The sequence below is a fragment of the Carya illinoinensis genome, chromosome 1 (assembly GCF_018687715.1).
Source record: "Carya illinoinensis cultivar Pawnee chromosome 1, C.illinoinensisPawnee_v1, whole genome shotgun sequence".
Taxonomy (NCBI): domain Eukaryota; kingdom Viridiplantae; phylum Streptophyta; class Magnoliopsida; order Fagales; family Juglandaceae; genus Carya; species Carya illinoinensis.
This window is the reverse complement of record NC_056752.1, coordinates 41,354,545-41,376,574: the sequence shown is the minus strand read 5'-3', so window position 1 is coordinate 41,376,574 and position 22,030 is coordinate 41,354,545. Positions and strand designations below refer to the sequence as shown.

General features: G+C 36.6%; 1 protein-coding gene across 2 annotated transcripts; it reads left to right on the top strand.

Annotated features, from left to right (window-relative positions):
* The first annotated feature begins 1,691 nt into the window (after window positions 1-1,691).
* On the top strand, window positions 1,692-18,502 carry LOC122274412 (F-box/LRR-repeat protein 4). Of its 2 annotated transcripts, none has more exons than XM_043083459.1 (8): window positions 1,692-2,120; window positions 7,734-7,976; window positions 8,333-8,739; window positions 9,105-9,290; window positions 9,868-10,060; window positions 10,532-10,608; window positions 10,784-10,919; window positions 17,810-18,502. In XM_043083459.1, the coding sequence occupies exons 1-8, from the start codon at window positions 1,860-1,862 to the stop codon at window positions 18,104-18,106; spliced, it is 1,800 nt and encodes a 599-aa protein (XP_042939393.1). In that variant the 5' UTR covers window positions 1,692-1,859; the 3' UTR covers window positions 18,107-18,502. The 2 variants fall into 2 exon arrangements, with proteins under 2 accessions (XP_042939393.1, XP_042939389.1); XM_043083455.1 differs by having other exon boundaries at window positions 1,696-2,120; window positions 10,784-10,934.
* The last annotated feature ends 3,528 nt before the right edge of the window (window positions 18,503-22,030 follow it).

Below are 22,030 nucleotides of genomic sequence, written 5' to 3'. Positions count from 1 at the left end.
GTAATCTCTTTCTTTCTCTCATACAAATCTTTCAATCTTGTTTTATGGTTCATGTTTATCTGGGTGTTTGGTTTTCATGGCGTTGATGCTTTGAGGGTTGGGTGGCAATATATAACACGACCTATTAACCCGACACGAATACAAACACGATACAATAATATCAAGTTTGAGTTTAGTCTTAATGAGATTCGAATCAAAACGGATTGACCAACCAGTTAAGACATACTTGTTTAACGGGTTGATAATAGGTTAATCCGTTTTGACACGTTATAACTTGTTATGACTCGTTAAGAAAGCTAAAATTATAATTATATCCTTACACCTAAAAATAACATTTTTAGAATTTTAATTTAGATATTTTTATTGTTTGGATTGTAATTTTAGACTTGTAGTTAGGTTTAAATTTTTTATAAATATAGTGATTTTAACATTTATATAAAATTATACTAAATTTAATTAGGTCAAACCAGTTAATTTCAAATCCATTCAATCTATTTACATAAAGGGACTGAAACGGATTGACACGACACGACTTGTTATGTTAATGGGTTATATTAGAGTTTGATATTTTGACATGATAAGTTTGACAGGTCAGGTCTGAGTTTACCCATATGGTATGATATACATACATTGATACGACTATAATACGATCCGTTAACACCATTTGAAAGAAATTGAATTGTTTATTATATTTTATGTAAAAATTTAGAAATATTTTTTTTATATTTTATGTAGGAATTTAGAAATTTTTTTTTATCATAACCTATTATATTATAGACTTACTAAACACATAAATATCCCACACATCAACCACCAAATTTTATTGAAAATGCAAGGTAGAAGAAACCTTGAAAAATAAGGGATGACTGACCTCAAAAGGAGTGGTAGATCGATTCTAATCATTTTCAAATGTCGCCAACCACGTCATTTAAGGTTCAACTCACTATTTCGAAAATGAGTTCTTAGAGAGAGAGAAACTTCCCCCAATCTCTAAGGAAAAGCCAGAGTTGTCCAACAGGGAGGTGGGAGCCTCGGCTCTCTCCTTCCTCCCCCTTCCCCTCTTTGTCTTTCTACTTTGTCTGGTTTATTATTCGTCTAGCTAGTTTTTCTGCTTTATCTAGTTTTGGAATAAGTTTGCTCGGTGATGGACTGTGGCGATGGTGGGATGCCATGGCTCATGCGCATAGCCCAAACTTCTGGTGGTTCATCCCTCTCTCTCTCCCTTTTTTCCGATTGGCAATAAAGTTTGAAATGTAGTTATCCATGCACGAGAAGTGGACGGAGAAAGATTCTGGTCGGTTGGTTTTGAAAATGCTCTAGTTTTAAAGCATAAAACAGAATATCAAGTACACGGTGCACCCACAGTTTTAGAGCATAAAACAGAGGATCAATGCACGGTGGACGTTATTAAAAAGTAACGACAGTCTTTGAAGTTAAGAGAATGTCTGCCATAAAGAAATTTATGAACGGGAGAATCCCTCACAGTTGAACAGTTTGGCTAGTAATCTAAATTTTTTCAGTATTAATTAGTTATAATTGTATATTCGATTTCATTAAATAAAATAAAGTCTATTTAAAAAAGAAAAAAAAAAAAACGCGCTATTTCGAACGCATCTTTCGTACCTTCATAAGATTACAAAATTAACGACTCGTGTCACAAGGTGAGAAAGGTGTGTCTAAACATAAAAAATTATAAGTTAAAGCAAACTGCCGACTCCACCGATTCCCCAAAACATAAACATTCCATTCTCATTTCTCACGCACACAAAATCCCTGAAACAGAAACACACAACCCAATCCATAATTATCCATTCTACGTACACACATATCTCGTTTCCTGATAATCCAATTCTCTAATCATGCGAGGCCACGATCGGATCAACACTTGTCTGCCCGACGAACTGCTCGTAGAGATCTTCCGGCGCCTCGACTCCAAGCCGAGCCGCGACGCTTGCTCCCTCGTCTGCAAGCGCTGGCTCAACCTCGAGCGCCTCAGCCGCTCCACCCTCCGTATCGGAGCCTCCGGTAGCCCTGATCATTTCGTCAAGCTCATCACTCGCTGCTTCGTCAATGTCAGGACCGTCCACGTTGACGAAAGATTATCGCTCCCCGCTCAGCTTGTAAGCCATTTCTATGAAATTGATTTCCGATTCTGACTTTTTAGGTTTGAGATTATCCATGATTGCTAGCAATCCTGAACAATTGTTATGTAATCTTGGACAATCAAGGTAATATACATGGACAATTTGATCATTAGTCGGTTCCGATTAAGCAACGGGGATTGCTTGGATTCAATGGTTCATCTTTTTGCGCTGTTAGCATAGGAAAATACTATTTCTAAATAAATTAGAAAGGGTCATTTATTTCCTTGGATATATTTTCCATGAAAACAAACAGTGCATTTGGGAGCAGAAGAACAGGGGCATATTGAAATACCCCGTGTTTACATGTATTTTTATTAAAATATTATTTAAATTATTATAATTAATAATTCTCTCATTTTAAATTTATTATGTTCCTCTTTGGATTATTTTATAATTTTTAAGTTGTGTAATTTATTTTAATGTGTTTTCTTGTTATTAATTATTATTTTGTATTTAAATTACTCTCTAGTCTCTAGTTTAAATTATTTCATTGTTGGACTTATTTGTTTATTTTTATTTATAATTAGTTATAGTGTTTTTATTTGTCTTTTATTTATTTTTATTGTGTATTTTTCTTTTGTTAGACCCTTTATTTTTCGGCCAGGCTTGTTTTAGTGGGATTTTACTCTGATTTTGGGCCCAGCCCTTCCAGTTTTCGGGCTCAGCCCATGTGCCTCAAGCCCAGCCCCTTTCTCTTCCAAAACGGCACCATTTGCTCCCAGCCCTTAGGGCTTTGTTTCCTCTTTTCTCCTGCGCCGCTGCTTCTTTCCTTCTTATTCTTCATTCGGTTTTTTCTCTTCTTCTTCAGTTAGTTGCATTTCTACCTCTTTAATTTTGTTCCTCTTTTGCTTTAAATCTGGGCCCTCTCTCTCTTCTTTTCTGCATTTTTATTTCATAGGTTTTCACCATCTTGCAGGTGTAACACCCCGTTCCCGTAGGATAGAGATGTTACTAACGTACATACTATAATGCCCAGTAAAGAGATTCATATCTTGAAATACCACATTTATTGAAAACATTAATTAAACTGAACATAACTGTTTTTGAAAACATAAAATTGAAAACGTAAAGTAAAAACATAAACTAACCATGCGTGTAACTTTTTATCCAATAACCTAAAAAAAACTAAGTCCTTGCACTAAATCTACTCCTGGCCCTCCAGCTCTGCATCCTTACAATCATCATCTACGACAGTTAAACATAAAAGAGAACAAAGAAACAAAAAAAAAAAAACATGAGTCGTAAATAGTACATCATATTGTAAAATATATTTTAGCTTAGATCTAATTTTTGAAAGACTCTTCAAACAAATATCTATCATTCATAGATTCTCGTAGCATGTTCATTCATCATCAACATGAGCGGAAACATACATAATCATGGTAAACATATAACGTGAATGCATAAATTACTTGTTTATCTTATCTTTTACTTATTATATAGTGAACCACGCTTGAGTCCGTGGCACCCCATAATTTGTTATAACATGGAGTGAAACACACTTGAGTCCGTGTTTCACTTAACATAAGGTGAACCATGCTTGAGTCCGTGACACCGCATAACATAACTTATGATGAACACGCTTAGGTCTGTGTCACCCTTAACATAACTTGTGATGAACACGCTTAGGTTTGTATCACCCTTAACATATCTTGTGATGAACATGCTTATGTATGTGTCATCCTTAACATATCTTGTGATGAACACGTTTAGGTCCGTGTTTCACTTTCACTCAACATATGGTGAACCACACTTAGGTCCATGGTATTGTCTTAACATAGCTTGTGGTGAACACGTTTAGGTTCGTGTCACCCTTAAACATCTTATATTTCTTAATACATGAGAACTTATTTAATATCATGAACTTTTCTATCATGGCATATACTTGTAAATGGTATAGCATAACATGGCATATTCTTGTACATGACATATTCTTGTTCATGGCATAATATGATCTAAACATAAACATTCCATGGCATACATGATCTGAGTTTTATATGAACTTTACATAACATACTTAATCTAAATGCTTCATGACATCACATTGCATATATGATTTAATCACTATATGAACATGGCATACATAATCTGGCTATTTTATTACATAGCATACTTGACTTAAATTACTACATGAACATTTCATGGCTTCTATGTGATTTTATAATCATTCATACAAGCATAATGTCATAATTCATCAAATATTGTGAAAGGAATCTAACCTTGACTTAGCTTGTAGCGTAGCGTAGACAAACATCATATTTTCATATACCATTAGAAAGTTTACAGTAAACATGCAATTATATGATCATACTAATTACCTCTTAGCACTGCTTTCACAATCTCACGTCGCAGCTCGTGACCTATACGAGGCACTAGACGTTACTAAACTTTTCTAGCAAAACGTCTCGTAAGATTCTAAATACTTAGAATAATACTAAAGAGATAATTTAATAATTATTCGATTATACAAGAATTACACAAAATAATATTATTCAAAACTCATTACATATTCCCTAACTTCTATTTAAAAATATAACTTAAAAACATAGTTAAATATAATAGACAATTAGAATATTAATTAAAATAATAGACTAAAAAGTATACTTTAAAATATTCTTAAAATCCCTTAAATATTTTCTGATAAAAACAAGTCTATGGGCTCATATTTATTCATGTAAAACTTTGGGTTAACTTAAATTCCAGCGCAGCCCCAATTAAAGAAAACAGCCCACTTAAAATCACTAAACCAGTTTTCTGCAAACACGACCAGTCCATTAAAAGCATCAAGCCCACGAGAAATCAACTCACTTAACTATTACGATAGTTTCTGCATGAAACAAGTCCACCCGATTTAAAACATTAGCCTAGATAAAAACAAAATCCAGCCCCAGCAAAAAAACTCATCTTACTAAGAAGGGCATGACCTTATATCTCTTCTAAAGTTTTACTTTTAAGGCTCAAGATATTTATTTAAGTTCACTTTATTAGGCCATCATCTGACACCTCTTTGCTGCATAAGACAAAAGTAATAAATTTTGAGAGAAAACGGAGAGAGAGTAGATGAGAGAGAAAATTTGGACTGATTGAGAGAATTGAAAAGTGAGGTTCATTGCTAGCTTTTATGCTTTATACTAGGGATAGCTTCCAGTATCAGTCTGATTGATATAGAAATAGAAAGCTATTGAGAGAGAGAGAGAGAGAGAGCAAATTTTAGAGGGAGAAACTGAAACTCCCACAGCCAAGGGGAAGGAAGGGTGTGGGCGACGACAATGGCTTACCTGAGGGAGTCTGTGCGACGGCACCAGGCTGGCTGGCGGTTTCTGGCACTATTCGTGGTGCTCCGACGTCCTAGGGTGATCGGCAATGGCTGGGTAGAGTACTAAGCTATGCGAGTGATTTTTTTTTTTTTTATTCAACTGGATTTTTCTTGGGTTTATTTCTGAAGGATCCCATGGGATTTATAGATAAGGGAGAGGGAGATGTCGTGAGTAATCTGGAGGGGTTTGAATTCAACTAGACTTTGGAAAACTACTCCCACAAGGAAAGAAACACCGAGAGGATAAGAGTTTTGAAGTTGGGAGTTGGTTCCAATTTAGGAATCTTATTCAAACTGAAAAACAACAGGGGGAAAAACTCAGGATAAGGGAAGGAACCCAATCAACAATAAAACCATCTTAAAATCTATCTTAAAACATATCTCAAATTAATAATAATAATAATAACAACAACAAAAATAATAATAATAATAAACTTTTAGGGTCTTGATGTTACAGCAAATCTGGCCAAAGCTCCCTTATGCGCCTCCTTCCTCATCTCCATTTCTTGTGTATTTCTAGTTAGTGTTGTGTAAAAACCCCTTCTTTTCCCTTTTTTTTTTTTTTTCCCCCTTGAATCGCGACCTGTTTTGGACCCAAAAATCATGCTCTATTATTGTTCCATCCGTGAGCCTTGAAGCTCAGTTTTCCCTCTCTTTTTCCTTTAGTATTCTCGTATTCTAACTTGTGGTTGAACCCTTGAAATTTTCGGGTGTTTTGGCCCCAAAACCGAGCCTTATTCTTGCTCCATTTCGATGCCTTGTTTTGGATCCCAAACCATGAGCTTCATTTTCAGTTTTTGTTGATTTTTGGTTCCTGCCGTGAGTCACATTTTTCAGCCATCATCTTTCAGATTTGCCTTTTTGCACTATAAGTAACTTTTCAAATAACTTTTTGAGATTTAAATATATTTTTGCGCTAACTCATATTTACTGTGATTTGGTTGGTTATGCCGGATTGAATCCGAGGAGTTTGGGGGTCGGTTGGATTGAATGATGGAGTTGTTTGTGTGATTGGATTATATTGGGATTTGGTGGCTGTTGAATATTTGTGTCGTGTCATATACATTGCATAATTGCACACATGTTCATGTTTATAAATGAAAACTGGGTTTTCGCATAATTGCATGTATGTTCATGTGTATATTTGAAAACTGGGTTTTCATGTGAGAAATGGTTTTTAGATGCGTGCGTATCACGACCCCAAACCGAGATGGGGTATTACCTCAGTGGAGCTCCTTGGTCACTCGGGAGCGGAATATACTGAGTGACGTCCCCTGAGTTGTCGCTGGGTGACAACGGGATCAGATGGAATGATAACGCTCTCGTGCCGATTCTGTGACCTCTCTGGAGGCGGGGGCTAGAGGATGCTTGGCCACAAACGCGTTGAGCGCGGAACTAGGCATTGCTTGCTATGAAGTCACATGCACAGTCGTTACCCGTGGTGTGACGAAGGGAGTCAGGGTGTGCGAATGGTCCCTAGGGGAGATCATGGTGCATATGGTAAAAATGGATAATGAACCATTTTCTAGAAAAATGGCGGTTTTGATAAATGGATATATGTTGACAATTTTCTGGGAAAATGATGGATGTTATTTTTAATGGACTTGATTTTTTGGCTAAAATGAGATTTTGGCGTGCGTTGGAAAATAATCATTTTTAGGAAAAATGATGTTTTGGGTATAATGCATATTTCATCATATGCACACATATTTGTTAGTTGCATTAATGCATTTTTATCTCTTGGGTTGTTACTTATTGAAATTCACAATTTGACGGTATTCGACACCCTACGGTACCGTAGATTTTGTTGCAAAACTTGAGGATGCGGCTCCACCAAAGGAGTGATTGGGGATCACTTTCTCAAGTATTGGGATTTATTTCCGGTTTTTGGTTATTGTATTTTGGCTTTATCATGTTTTTATTGGACAACTGTAATACTTTTTGAAACGCTTGTATTTAAGCGAATTTGTATCTAACAATTCTGATACTTAGTTGATTGATTTTAACTTATCCGCTACGTTTTTTGTCTTACACGTATTGCATGTACACACACTTAGTACTTGTCTTTGGGGTGTGTCCCGTGTTGTCATCATCCTGACGTCTCGATTTCCGTGTGTCCGTACGTGGGAGTTGGGGGCGTCACACATATTCATTATGCGAGTGGTCTTTGAACTTGCTTGATTTTACCGAGTCTTATGGAAAAAATTCCATTGGGTGGCTTGATTATATGGACTGATTGAAGATAAGATATCTATATAATTTTTTGAATGCAGGGAAGAAGATTTGGCAGTGAATCTTTTCGCCCATCTCCAAAGCTGCGTTATGTGAAGGAGAAAGCTGGGTCTGAAGACAGTGAGTTTGAGACGTCTTACATTTCAGATGCTGGGTTGACTGTCCTCGGGGAAGGCTTTTCAAAGCTTGAGAAATTGAGCTTAATTTGGTGCAATAATGTGTCAAGTATGGGTTTAGTATCTATAGCTCAGAAGTGTAGGTCGTTGAAGTCTCTGGATTTACAGGTAAATCTTCAGTTAATTAAACACAAAACTGGTTATAGTGTTTTATTTATATTTGTTAATTGTATCATGTAATCTCTTGCCTAAGTTTATGATTGAATACGGGTTTATTCCACTGAGGATGACATTTCCAGAATATCATTTCAGTACATGCAATATGCATGTAGTAGGCAGTGAGGCCAAAACCTCTTGTAAAGGCAGTTTTGGGACATATTGACTCCTCAGTTTCACGTCTTAATCCTTCAGTTGGGAGAGCTTGGCATCAAACCAGCATAATCTTCTGATTGTGTTTTGCTCACGATTTTTTATGCCAGGGAATTGCATTTTCCTAAGCCTTTCTTGCTCACATTGTTTTTCAGGGTTGTTATGTTGGAGATCCAGGTCTAGCTGCTGTTGGAGAGTGCTGTAGGCAACTTGAAGACTTGAATTTGCGATTTTGTGAAGGCTTGAGTGACAAGGGCATGGTTGAATTAGCCCTTGGGTGTGGAAAATCATTAAAATCTCTTGGTGTTGCAGCTTGTGCAAAAATAACGGACATCTCACTGGAAGCAGTTGGGTCGCACTGCAAATCTTTGGAGACCCTGTCTTTGGATTCAGAGTACATAAGCAATAAAGGGTTACTTGCTGTGGCCAAGGGATGTCCCCTTTTGAAAGTTCTGAAGCTACACAGTGTTAATGTTACTGACGAGGCTTTGGCAGCCGTTGGCACTGGTTGTTCATTGCTGGAGTTGCTAGCTCTATACAGTTTGCAGAGATTTACCGATAAGTTAGTTACTCTACAGTCTTTTTGAAAGCTTCTAGGATATATAATTGTTGATTTTGTCCTTCGGTAGTTTCCTTTTTGAATGAGCACTGGAGCTTCTTGAGATATGACTTATTTTTTCACTTGCTACTTCCATCCTTATCAATGCATGATAAGCTTATAAAGGAACTCAGTTTTGCCAAATTTGTATGCTTTTTTATGCCACTTATCTGAATGATAACAAGACTTTGCATATTTTTTTTATTGTTCTTAGAGACATTTATCTTTTCTAGTATTGGGATGATGGATGGACTTGAGCTGGTCTTTCTCATCTCAGATTCTGCACATGGTCGTGCTTTATTCGTTTTCTTTTATGTGACACGTTTCAGGGGTCTACAGGCAATTGGAAATGGTTGTAAGAAGTTAAAAAATCTTACCCTAAGTGATTGTTATTTCCTGAGTGACAAGGGCCTGGAAGCAATTGCAACTGGTTGCAAGGAACTTACGCATCTTGAAGTTAATGGCTGCCATAATATCGGAACTATGGGACTGGAATCCATTGGAAAATCTTGCCAGTATGTTTCTCTTTTGTTTAATCTAAGTTACTTCTGTATGTGGTCACAATATGAATGCATTGACTTGAAGTCAAGTTTTGGGTAGACCAACTACTAGCCTCCTTGTTCAGATACTTACCAGTATTCCAATGAGTAACTTGGTGAAACTATTTTATATTGTTGCCTTGGTATTTTGAACAATCAAGATGCGAAGTTAGCCATGAGATAGATATTTATCTCCGTTCTGCTGCAGCTTGGTAAATATTTTCCACTCAACTTACTGAGAATGGAAAATATTAAGTGAATCAGTGTACTGGGTCAAATTATCATCTAACTTGCAATAAAGTGTCGATTTTCTCTCCCATTAAGGGGTTGGATAGATTCAGTACCTTTTTCGTTGCTTTTATGGTTATGTACTGCTTAACTATATAAAAAAAGAAAAAAGGTTATTTACTGCTAAAATATATTTCTTGCATTTCACATGGATCAGAGCAAGTTGCTTCAACTTCGTTCATGGCTAAATATGTTGAAATCCTGCATAATGCTGTCTATTGATACTCTTGTAATGAGTGTTGATGCTAGCTGTTGATATCTGCAGACAACTCACTGAGTTAGCACTGTTATTCTGCCAGAAGATTGGTAACAATGCCCTTCTTGAAGTTGGAAGGGGCTGTAAGCTCTTGCAAGCTCTTCACTTGGTAGATTGTTCTGGTATTGGAGATGAAGGTATTTGCGGTATAGCTAGGGGCTGCAGGAAGTTGAAGAAACTTCACATTCGTCGCTGTTATGAGGTTCTCTCTGTCTCTGTCTTTTCCCCCCCACCCACGACCCAACCCCCCCCCCCCCCCCCCCCCCCCCCCCCCCCTTTTTCTTCTTTCTCTTGTTTAGTTCTTTTGTAGCATATTTTTAGAAGCCAATGTCTGGTTAATTTGCCAAAAATTTTAAGTTATTCAAATTATTCCGTGCATTATTTATATTCAAATATTATTCCTTCCAAACAAAAATCTCATACACGCGCGCTCTCTCTCTGGTTCATGAAGTTAATGAATTTGAAGTTTTTAAACTAGATATGTTTCTAAACATGTTGATGTTTACTTATTTTTCTAACTTATGGTTAACATAGGAAATATATACCTACCCTAATTTTGCTTTATCCTTCTTTTCAGAGCCTTATATTTTCTACTGAATAATAATTTCTTAGAGTAAATGTTTCAACTGATACAATAGTTAGAGACATATATCTATGTTTTTGTTGTTAATAGATCGGGAACAAGGGAATTGTTGCTATTGGCGAGTATTGCAAGTCTCTAATGGATCTTAGCCTTCGGTTTTGCGATAGGTAAATACATTCTACACAGCCTTTTCTTTTTCTTTTTAAACTAAAAGAATTAGATGCATTTCTTCCCCTACATTAAATGTTTGTCAGGGTGATATCTATATATAAATATTATCATTATCTGGAAGGTTGTAACTCCTACAAGACCTCTGAATGATATATATTTTTTAATCACCAGGGTCGGAGATGAGGCCCTTGTTGCCATCGGTCAGGGTTGCTCACTGCAGCATCTAAATGTCAGTGGCTGCCACCAAATTGGAGATGCTGGGATAATAGCCATTGCAAGAGGATGCCCTCAACTCAGTTACCTGGATGTAAGTGTTCTCCAGGTGTGTCCTCTCTCTATCTCTCTCTCTGTCTCTCTCTCATACCTCATACACACAAACACACACATGAGGGATTGAAACTTTTTATTGAAGAGGCCAAAGGCTTAGTCCAAGACACATGATGTGTACAAGAGAAACACCTAATTATGAACCTTGAAAGATACAAGGAAATCATGAAAACTCAGCCCGTTACAATATGTAGCTGCTGCCCAAAGAAATAATGTATTGAAAAGAAGGTTTTAAAGCTATTATATCTATCAAAGGAAACTAGGGTTTTCTTTTCTTAAGATGTGGCAGTCTCCTAATAGGATATGTTTTCTAATAGTTATCTTGTATTTAAATTCAACTTGTACATATTTAGATAGGATAAAATCAGATTAGTTTAGATAGAGATAAAGATTTAGTTTGTTGAGATTAGATAGAGATAAAGATGTAGTTTGTTGAGATTCAAATTTGAATTCTCAATCTTATCTTTGTAATTATTTCTATATAATGAGAAGGAAGCACCTCAAATGGATTATTCAGCCAAATCTGACATGGTATCTAGAGCAGGTTCCTAATTGCCATACCTTCTACAAATTTTTTTTTTTTCCTGGGATTGTATTCTTGGTCTGGGTATTCTCGGCACTTCTGTGCCTTCATGCTTATCATAGACAGCCAGGGTTCTCTTAGTCTGTCGGCATTTTCTGTGCTGATTTATACTGTTTTCGGCAACTGGGTTGCCTTGTTCTGGCACTCGGCTGTTTAGTGACTTTTGTGCTCTCGATCTAGACCACCAGGGAATTTTTTGACAATCTCTGTCTCAGTTTCTGGCTCTCGAGACTCTGTTTGGTGGTGATTTCCCAGTTCTGGCCATTTTTTTACTCTCGGAATTTGACAGGTTTGTTCTCATGGCATCTGAAAAATCTGATTCCTTGTGCATTCGTTTCAATGGTAAAAATTATTCTGCATGGGCATTTCATTTTCAACTTCTTGTCAAGGGTAAAGAACTTTGGGGTCATATTGATGGCAATATTCCAGCCCCAAAAAGTGCTACGGAGAAGTCTAAATGGGAAAGTAAGGATGCCAAGATCATGTCTTGGATCCTAGGCTCTATGGAGCCTCACATCATTCTCAATTTTCGACCCTACAAAACCTCCAAGGCTATGTGGGAGTATTTAAAGAGAATCTATACTCAAAATAATTCTGCTAGACGGTTTCAGCTAGAATTTGAGATGGCTAATTTTTCTCAAGGTGCCTTATCTATAGAGGAATTCTATTCTGGTTTTTCAAATCTGTGGGCTGAATACACTGATATTGTGTATTCCTCTGTCACTATTGCTGGTCTCCCTCATGTGCAAAGAGTGCATGAAACCAGTAGGAGGGATCAGTTTCTTATGAAACTACGTCCAGATTTTGAATTTGTTCGTTCTCAATTAATGAATAGAGATCCAGTTCCTTCTCTCGATGATTGTTTGGGTGATTTACTTCGGGAGGAACAACGGTTATTTACTCGGAGTAAAATGGAACAGCAGCTGGCTCCTCCAGCTCAAGTGGCATTTACAGCACAAGGGAAATCAAAGGGCCGAGACTATAGCACTACACAATGCTATAGTTGCAAGGGTTTTGGTCACATTGCCACCCATTGTCCGAAGAAATTTTGCAATTATTGCAAAAAATCTAGACATATTATCAAGGATTGTCCAATCCGACCACCTCGAAAGCAAGAACGTGCCTATTCCACTTTGGTTGATTCATCAGGTGCATCCTCTTCTACAGCTCCTGCTGTTGCCACTCATGTTTCAGTGCCTGCTGGTTCCAATTCTACTACTCTTACTCCTGATATGGTACAACAAATGATTATTTCTGCCTTTTCCGCTTTAGGCTTCTCAGGTAAAACAAAATCATCCCCTAATTCATGGCTTATAGATTCTGGTGCCTCAAATCATATGACTAATACTTCCACTTCCTTACATAATCTTCGGTCCTATAATGGTCCTCTCAAAATACACACGGCAAGTGGTAGTTCACTACCAATTTCTGCCGTGGGTGATGTGTCTACTATCATTCGAAATGTTTTGGTTTCTCCTAACCTTTCCTCCAGTTTACTTTCAGTTGGACAGCTTGTTGAAAATGATTGTAGTGTCTCTTTTTCATCTTCTGGTTGTGTTGTACAGGATCAAGTGTCCGGGAGGATGATTGCGAGGGGTCCTAAGGAGGGTCGGCTATTTCCAATAAATCCTAGTACAGCTTTTCTTGAGTCTAGTTCTTTTATTTCTTGTCATGCTGTCAAAACAAGTACTAAAGATTGGCATCGTCGTTTAGGTCATCCCAATCCTAATGTACTCCAAACTTTGTTTAAATCTGGTGCTATTGACAATAAAAATTCAGTTTCAATGGAAATGAGTTCTTTTGATTGTACCTCTTGCAAACTTGCCAAAAGTAAAGTGCTACCGTTTCCACAATCTAGTTCTCATGCCTCTCGGGTGTTTGATATAATTCCTAGCGATGTTTGGGGTATATCTCCGGTTATATCACATGCTCACTACAAGTATTTTGTTACTTTTATTGACGATTGCAGTAGATTCACTTGGATCGATTTTCTTCGTAATAAAAGTGAAGTTTTTTCTGTTTTCAAGGCCTTTTTCGCACTCATTCAGACACAATTTGCTTCCTTTATCAAGGTCTTACGATCTGATTCTGGGGGTGAATATATGTCTCATGAATTTCAAAATTTTCTTCAAGAAAAAGGTATTCTTTCCCAACGTTCTTGCGCATCTACACCACAACAAAATGGGGTAGCTGAACGTAAGAATCGACATTTACTTGATATGGTTCGGGCTCTTCTTATTGATTCATCTGTTCCATCTCGTTTTTGGTGTGAAGCATTAGCTACTGCTGTCCATTTAATTAATCGATTGCCCACACCAGTTTTACATAATGTTTCTCCCTATTTCATTCTATTTGGTCACACACCTAACTATTCTGATTTGCATATCTTTGGTTGTGTGTGCTTTGTTCATCTCCCACCACATGAAAGACATAAATTGACTGCTCAATCAGTTCGGTGTGCTTTTCTTGGATATAGTTCAACTCAAAAAGGATTTCTTTGCTACGATCCTAATGCACGAAGAATTCGAATTTCCAGGAATGTTGTGTTTTTTGAACATCAGCAATTTTTTCTCTCTCATGTTGATCCTATCTCACCTAGTTTTTCAATTCTTCATGATGAGCCCATTCCCTTCCCCATGCCAAATCCAGATACTTTGTCTGCTCCAATGACTCGTTTTAAACCTGGTTTTGTCTACACTCGACATCATCGCACTCCTTTGGCCGAGTCTTCTATGACTTCTCAAGATTCTCCTCCTCCGGCACCTAATCCGACACCCACCATAGCTCCTGTTGCTCCAGTTCTTAGGAAATCTATCCGTGTCTCGCCCACCAGATCGGTATGGTTTTTCTTCCCCTACTTCTATGACTGCTACATTATCTTCCATTGCTATCCCTTCTTCTTACAAATAGGCTATGGAACATGAGTGCTGGAAGCAAGCCATGCAAACAGAACTTGATGCACTTGAGGATAATCAAACTTGGGATGTGGTACAATGTCCTCCTTCGATCAAACCCATTGGTAGTAAATGGGTATACTTAGTCAAGCTTCGTTCCGATGGCTCACTGGAACGATACAAAGCTAGATTGGTTGCTTTGGGGAATCGCCAAGAGTATGGCATAGATTATGATGAGACCTTTGCTCCGGTTGCCAAGATGACTACTGTTCGCTTGTTACTTGCCGTTGCTGCTTCTAAATCTTGGCAATTACATCAGATGGATGTCAAGAATGCTTTCTTGCATGGTGATCTAAAGGAAGATATCTACATGAAGCTCCCATCTAGTATGCCTATTTCCTTCCCTACAGCTGTATGTAAATTGAAGAAGTCATTGTATGGTCTCAAACAAGCTCCTCGAGCTTGGTTTGAGAAATTTCGTAATACTTTGCTAGGGTTTTCTTTTAAGCAAAGTAAGTACGATGCTTCCTTATTTTTGCACAAGGGCAATGCTGGAGTAGTATTTTTGTTGGTTTATGTAGATGATATTATCATCTCTGGCTCGGATGGACCATTGATTCAAAAATTTCAGCAACATCTTCATAATGTGTTTCACATGAAGGATCTTGGGGATCTTACCTACTTTCTAGGGTTGGAAGTTCGGTCTCAGCCACATGGTTTATTTCTCAATCAACACAAGTATATTCAAGACTTAATTCAGTTAGGGAGATTGGAAGATACTACTCCAGTTGATACTCCTCTGGAGGTGAATGTTAAGTATAGAAAAGATGAAGGCGAACTACTCCCAGATCCTACCTTATATCGTAAGTTAGTTGGTAGCTTGATTTATCTCACCATCACGCGCCCTGATATCTCTTATGCTGTCCACACTGTTAGTAAGTTCATGGATTCACCTCGACATCTCCATTTGGTAGCTGTTCGTCGGATTATTCGTTATCTACTTGGGACTCCTAATCGTGGACTGTTTTTTCCTAAGGGTTCTTCTCTTCACTTGACTGTCTATAGTGATGCAGATTGGGCTGGCTGTCCAGACTCTCGACGTTCTACTACTGGATGGTGTGTCTTCCTTGGGGATTCGCTTATCTCTTGGAAGTGTAAGAAGCAAGATTGTGTATCTAAGTCATCTACAGAAGCTGAATATAGGGCAATGTCTGCCGCATGTTCAGAAATCATGTGGTTGCGTGGTATTCTTTCAGAACTCGGGTTTGCACAAACACATCCCACACCTCTTCATGGTGATAATACAAGTGCCATTCAAATTGTAGCCAATCCAGTTTTTCATGAACGTACGAAGCACATTGAGGTTGATTGTCACTATATCCGAGATGCCTATGAGTCTAAAGCTATCATTCTCCCTCATGTGCCAACTGAACACCAAGTAGCTGATATCTTCACCAAAGCTTTAACTCGACAACGACATCAATATCTAGTTAGCAAATTGCTGCTAGTTGACTCACTAGCATCAATTTGAGGGAGGGTATCAAAGGAAACTAGGGTTTTCTTTTCTTAAGATGTGGCAGTCTCCTAATAGGATATGTTTTCTAATAGTTATCTTGTATTTAAATTCAACTTGTACATATTTAGATAGGATAAAATCAGATTAGTTTAGATAGAGATAAAGATTTAGTTTGTTGAGATTAGATAGAGATAAAGATGTAGTTTGTTGAGATTCAAATTTGAATTCTCAATCTTATCTTTGTAATTATTTCTATATAATGAGAAGGAAGCACCTCAAATGGATTATTCAGCCAAATCTGACAATATCGTCAGCTCATTTTTTCTAAAAAATTCTATTATTTATCTCCTTCCAAATACACCACACTAAGCCTGTAAGAGCCATATTTTTCACTGCTGCAATTTGAGGGCTGCCATATACACCCCCCCCCCTTCTCTCTCCTCTCCTTTTTTCTCTTTCAATCATTAGTTTAAACTTCTCTATGTGATAAATTTGCATTAGGATTTATTATCTGATTAGTAACATAATTGGTACTTTATGATTTTTGAAATTGAGATTAGTCACCAAATTGCTGCAATCTTACTGTTATATTGAAGTTCACCCTGTCCGGTTAAGATGGGTTGAAAACTTTGGGTGAAAGGTAGAAAAAATGGTGTCTGATTGCAGACACATGCAAAGTACAGAATTACTTTATTTTTTGAGCAGGTCATTCCCATTGTACATTGAATAGGAAGAGTAGATTTTTATGTGCATACTGATGTGTAATGGGGGCCATTGCTTTGTACAATGATAAAGCCCTTGGCTACTGAGTGCAAGTGCAGTGGTTCAGCCTCAAGAGTGGCCAGTTCATAAATTTTTTTATTGGCACCAAGTGTTTGGGAATAGCATCCCGAATAATCCTAGGGGTGCACAGGCTCTCGGCAAATAGCTTCCCTCAAATACACATCGGGTAATCTAAGGGAAAAATCCTCCAGTCTAATGGCCCCTAGAGATTGTTTGCACTCAATGAGATTTGAACCTTAGACCTGGGGGGAGCATACCCCCAAGCCACCTTTACCACTTGAGCCAACACCGGATGTCCTGGAACAGCGTCCCGACTAATCCCGATGGTGCTCAGGTCCTTGATAAGGAGTTTTCCCGCAAGTACACCTTGGGTAATTCAAGGGGAAAATCCCTTAGTCCAATAACCCTTAGAGATTATTTGCACCCAAGTAGAGTTGAACCTTAGACCTTGGGGGAGCATACCCCCAAACCGCCTTTAGCACTTGAGCCAACCCCTAGGGGTTCTTCATAAAAATGCCAAGAGGTAGGATTGTTTCCAAGCACTCTCCCCTGATCCCACATAATGGTGTCCAGCGTCAAGTAAACGACCTTTCTTGATGCCCATGTTACTTATGTGGATGACAGTGAAATTTGTTGGATTGTTTTTTTTTATAGGTAAAAGATATTTTATTGATCCACGTAAATAGGCAAAGCCCGAGTACACTGGGAGTATACAAAAAGAGCCTAATTACAAACTAAGTGCTACGTATAGTAGCATAAAAGTCATTAAGACTCGTTCCATTCAATACAATAGAAGATGTCCAAAGTAATAAAGTATGAAAGAAAAATGCCCTGAAACCATCCGGAGAGCATTCCCTATTCTCAAAACAGCGTCCATTCCTTCCGATACATGTGCACCACATTAAACATAAAAGTACCATCTTCCAAAATGCTGCTATATGGGATTGTGATATCATTATTACATGTTTAGCTCATAAAAAAGTGGTGATTACGTACAGATCAACTTGTGCACAACAATCCTTGATACAATTTTTTACGTCTTTCCCTCCTTTTACAATTGCTTTTCAATCTAACACATTTGTCCAATGGAGCAGAACTTGGGGGATATGGCAATGGCTGAATTAGGAGAAGGCTGTCCGTTACTCAAAGAAATACTGCTGTCACACTGCCGTCAAATAACTGATGTTGGTATAAGTCATCTGGTAAAGAATTGCACCCTGCTTGAATCCTGCCACATGGTTTATTGCCCTGGTATAACCGCAGCTGGAGTTGCCACCATGGTTTCTGGTTGCGCCAACATGAAGAAGGTTCTTGTAGAGAAGTGGAAGGTTAGCCAGCGGACTAAACGAAGAGCAGGCCCTGTCATCTCTTACCTCTGCATGGACCTTTAGCTTCAACATCAATTTATGTACATGCCCTGAGTCTGTATATGTTTAACACACGACTTTATGGGAAAGAACATATATTGGCACTCCCAGAAAGATTAGTGAGAAAGCCCCGCAACCGAGTTCCTCTTACTAAACACGGAATGTTTACTGATGAGTATGGTTGGCAATCTAAATGTTTCCTTTTCTTTTATTTTTTTCCGTTTTCCTTGGTGGTTCAGTTTCAGTTTATCAGTTTGTTGTTAGTTTCATTCTGTAATGAAAATGTTGAGTGTAGTATTTGGTAGTAAACGCCATAGAGTTTAGGAAACGAGTCGGTTTACAATAATTAATTATGTGTTTTCTGTAGCTTTGATGTAGAAAACTCTTGTTTGAAAAGAAAATGTAGTTTTGCTTTCCAAAGACCGTAGCCTGGATCCCATTTTTCCTTCACTGAATTACACAGGTTAATAGGAAAAAAAGGTCTCAAAATGACCTTATTTTTTGTACATCTTCGTCCTATTCCTTATTATTATTATTATTATTATTTCCTTATCCCTCTCTAAGCAAGCAATTTCAGAAATGAACTATATGGCCATATGATACAAGATTCCACGGGATAGGAGTTCCCAATAATCATCTCAAAATAAACACATGCAACATTGGTGAAATATATATATATATATATATATAAGTGAGATCTAGAACCAAAAATTGGCTTCTATCCATTTCCTACTAGGAAAATTGTTTGAAGCGGTTTTATAATAGCTTAATAAACAAACTATTAGACTGTGACTAAAAGTCGCAGTAAAACCGAGTATGCTACAGCTTGTTTGTCTTGACTGGCTGAATGAGTCTTCCACGACTATTTTTTCTTGATCAATTATTAATAAAAGTAAGAACATAGAAACGTAGCAACCAAAAGATGCGTTGATACACTGGCAAAGGATCGTCATTGTCTGAGGTGGCATATGTGGGACAGGCGCCAGTCGAAGAAAAAAAACGGTGGTCGGATTTGAGAGATCCGATACCACAAATCCTAGTGGTGCCAGGTGTGACCGTGGCAGAGTCCCTCTGGTGCGGCTCTTCTTAGAAGTTCTCTTCAACTGGCCGACAAATTGGCGACTGGAGAGTCTACTGGCGTGGCGCGTGTAGATCATACGTGGCTCGGTAAGTAGTTGATTGGCACATCCTTATGCTTCATTGTTGGTTGGACAAGAGGAGGGAGGGAGGGAGGGAGGAGCTGCAGTTCCAACCCTCCTGGGTGGAGGAAATGTAGGGATACTGAGAAAATCTCATTTGCATACACAATTTAGATAAGATGAGATATTTTGAATAGTAACGAGATGAGATGAATTAACATGAAATAAGATAGTTTGTAAAAAAATGTATGTTTGGATAGTGAGATGAGATGAGATAATTTTGATTTTTATGATTTAATAAAGTGGTGGGTCTCACTAATGATTGGAGATAATTTAATAATTATTAATTATATAATAATGAATATCTTAATAAAAAAGTAATATTGATGAGTAATTAAAAAATTTACCATAAATAAATTTAAATTTTAAAATTTGATTTTTTGTTATTGGTCGAAATTACTTATATTCCTTACATTTAAAATTTCTTTGTTAAAAAATATTGTTGACCTATTTATTTTTCTATATAAAGGAAATTCGAAAATTTTTATTTTAATTATAAATTAAAATAATTATATTTATTAAAAATGTGATAGATATTTTTGAAAAATGGAAAGGAAAAAAGAAATAAAAAAGGGCATTAGAAATGACGAATGGTTCACTGGCATGTACAGGAAGGCAAAAAAAAAAAAATGTATTAAAATGATTTTGGGAAATGGCAAGTTCTTGTGCTGTTTGAGCACCACAGCACGTTTCCCTCCCAAAAATATTAGGGGTGTCAAATCGTGTTAACAGGTCGTATTCGTATCGTGTCAAAACATGTATATTATACTATATAACTCAACTCTAACCCGACCCGTTAAACTTATCGTGTCAAAATATCAAACCCTAACACGACCCGTTAACATAACGGGTCGTGTCGTATCAACCCGTTTTGACTCATTAGTGAATATTATGAAATAAGTTAACACGACACAATACAACCCGTTTCAAACTATTTATTTAAATAGGAAAAAAAAGTCCGAAATTAACTAGTTTGACCTAATTAAATTTAACATAATTTTATATAAATTTAAAAATCACAATATTTATAAAAATTATAAAACTAAATACAAGTCTAAAATTACAATCCAAACAATAAAAATATCAATATTAAAATTCTAACAATTTTACTTATAAGTATAAGGGTATAATTGTAACTTTAACTTTCTTAACGTGTCATAACGGGTTATAACGTGTCATAATGGGTTGACCCGTTATCAACTCGTTAAGCAATCGTGTTTTAACGGGTCAACCCGTTTTGACCCAAACCCGTTAAGACTAAACCCTAACTCGCTATTATCGTGTCATGTTCGTGTTGGATTAACGGATCGTGTAACATATTGCCACCTCTAAAAAAATATAGGATTACAGTGTTACTAAATTTTACTGTATATTGTCAGTAATTGTATTTATTAAAAATCGGCAAAATGAGATATAATTTTATTTTGCCGTTTAGATAGAGCGATCAAATCAACAGTACAGTTCAGATGAGATCAAAGTATCGAAACCTAGAGAGAAAAGGGACGCATGATACAGAAACGTAAGAGAGTCCCGTATGGTGTTTGTATCTTCATCCTATTCATTTGTGAAATGAAATCTATATATTTGGAGAATTTACTGTGATTATTAAAAAAAAAAAAGCGCAGCAGCAGCAGCATATTCATTGATTTTCTTAAGCAGCAAAGAGGAATGCATGAGCAAATTAAAACTCGATCCCAGGATTTTTGCAAACGATTAAAGAAAAATAGGAAAATGGCGTCGTTTCGAGGTGGGAAATTGGGTGAATAAATTACTCAAAAAAAACACTCAACAAAATAAAATAAAGTGACTTAACGAAGATTTAAATTGAATTAACTGTGTCAGTTCATTGTTAATTTGCTGTCTTTAAATAAAATAAAACATAAATACTCCCATTTATTTTCTGAATTATACAATTTTTTTCAATGCAACGAACTTTAATTATAAGTTGGACGATGTGTAATTTACAATGATGTTTTCAAGGTAGTGTATAAAATACATCGTCCATATTATTTAAAGGTATTTATATTACATATTATTTTTGTTTCAATAAAGTTGAGTTTATCTTATTTTGATCTTTACTTTTATTCATGCATTTATTTCCTGCATTTGTTTATTATTATTTATTCTATTATCTGTTAATATATCTATTATATTAGCTATTATATATATATATATATATATATATATCCTGGTATACGTAGTTGGTATCAGAGCCAACGGTTATTATATATATAGTTATTATTATAGCTATTTTATTTTATTGTTGTTTTATTCTGTTTATGTTTAATTTCATGATGAATTATTACGCACATAATATTGGTTTCCGTGATCGCTATGAATTAAATTGTTTAGAATATAATTTGAAACTTGAATTAAAAAATTTACAAGAAAGGATAAAACATCTTAAAGAAAAACAATTATTAATGAAACTAGATTATTGCTCAATGATGGAAAGATATCACGTATATAGAAGTAGGCAAGCTGCAATAGAAGAATTAGAAGATCACTGTAACTTCTTAAGATCTGAAATTAAAAGTTTAAAAAATCACCTAAGTATTCTTGTTTAAAAAAAAAAAAAAAAAGAAGTAAAGATTCGTTGGTATAGAATTTTATCAACGGTAACCTACATAAAAGAAAATAGAGTATATTGAGAATCTTGTGATGGTAAGTCATGAAAATCCGTTGGTCAGCCCAATCTTGCCAAGAAGGCTTTAAGGGTGGTCCCGGTGGTGTTCCATCAAGATCTTAA

Coding starts and splice junctions, on each gene's coding strand:
- LOC122274412 (XM_043083455.1), top strand. CDS start 1,860: ATGCGAGGCCACGATCGGATCAACACTTGTCTGCCCGACGAACTGCTC. Junction 8,740..9,104: donor TTGCAGAGATTTACCGATAA/GTTAGTTACTCT, acceptor GACACGTTTCAG/GGGTCTACAGGCAATTGGAA. Junction 10,061..10,531: donor ACATTCGTCGCTGTTATGAG/GTTCTCTCTGTC, acceptor TGTTGTTAATAG/ATCGGGAACAAGGGAATTGT.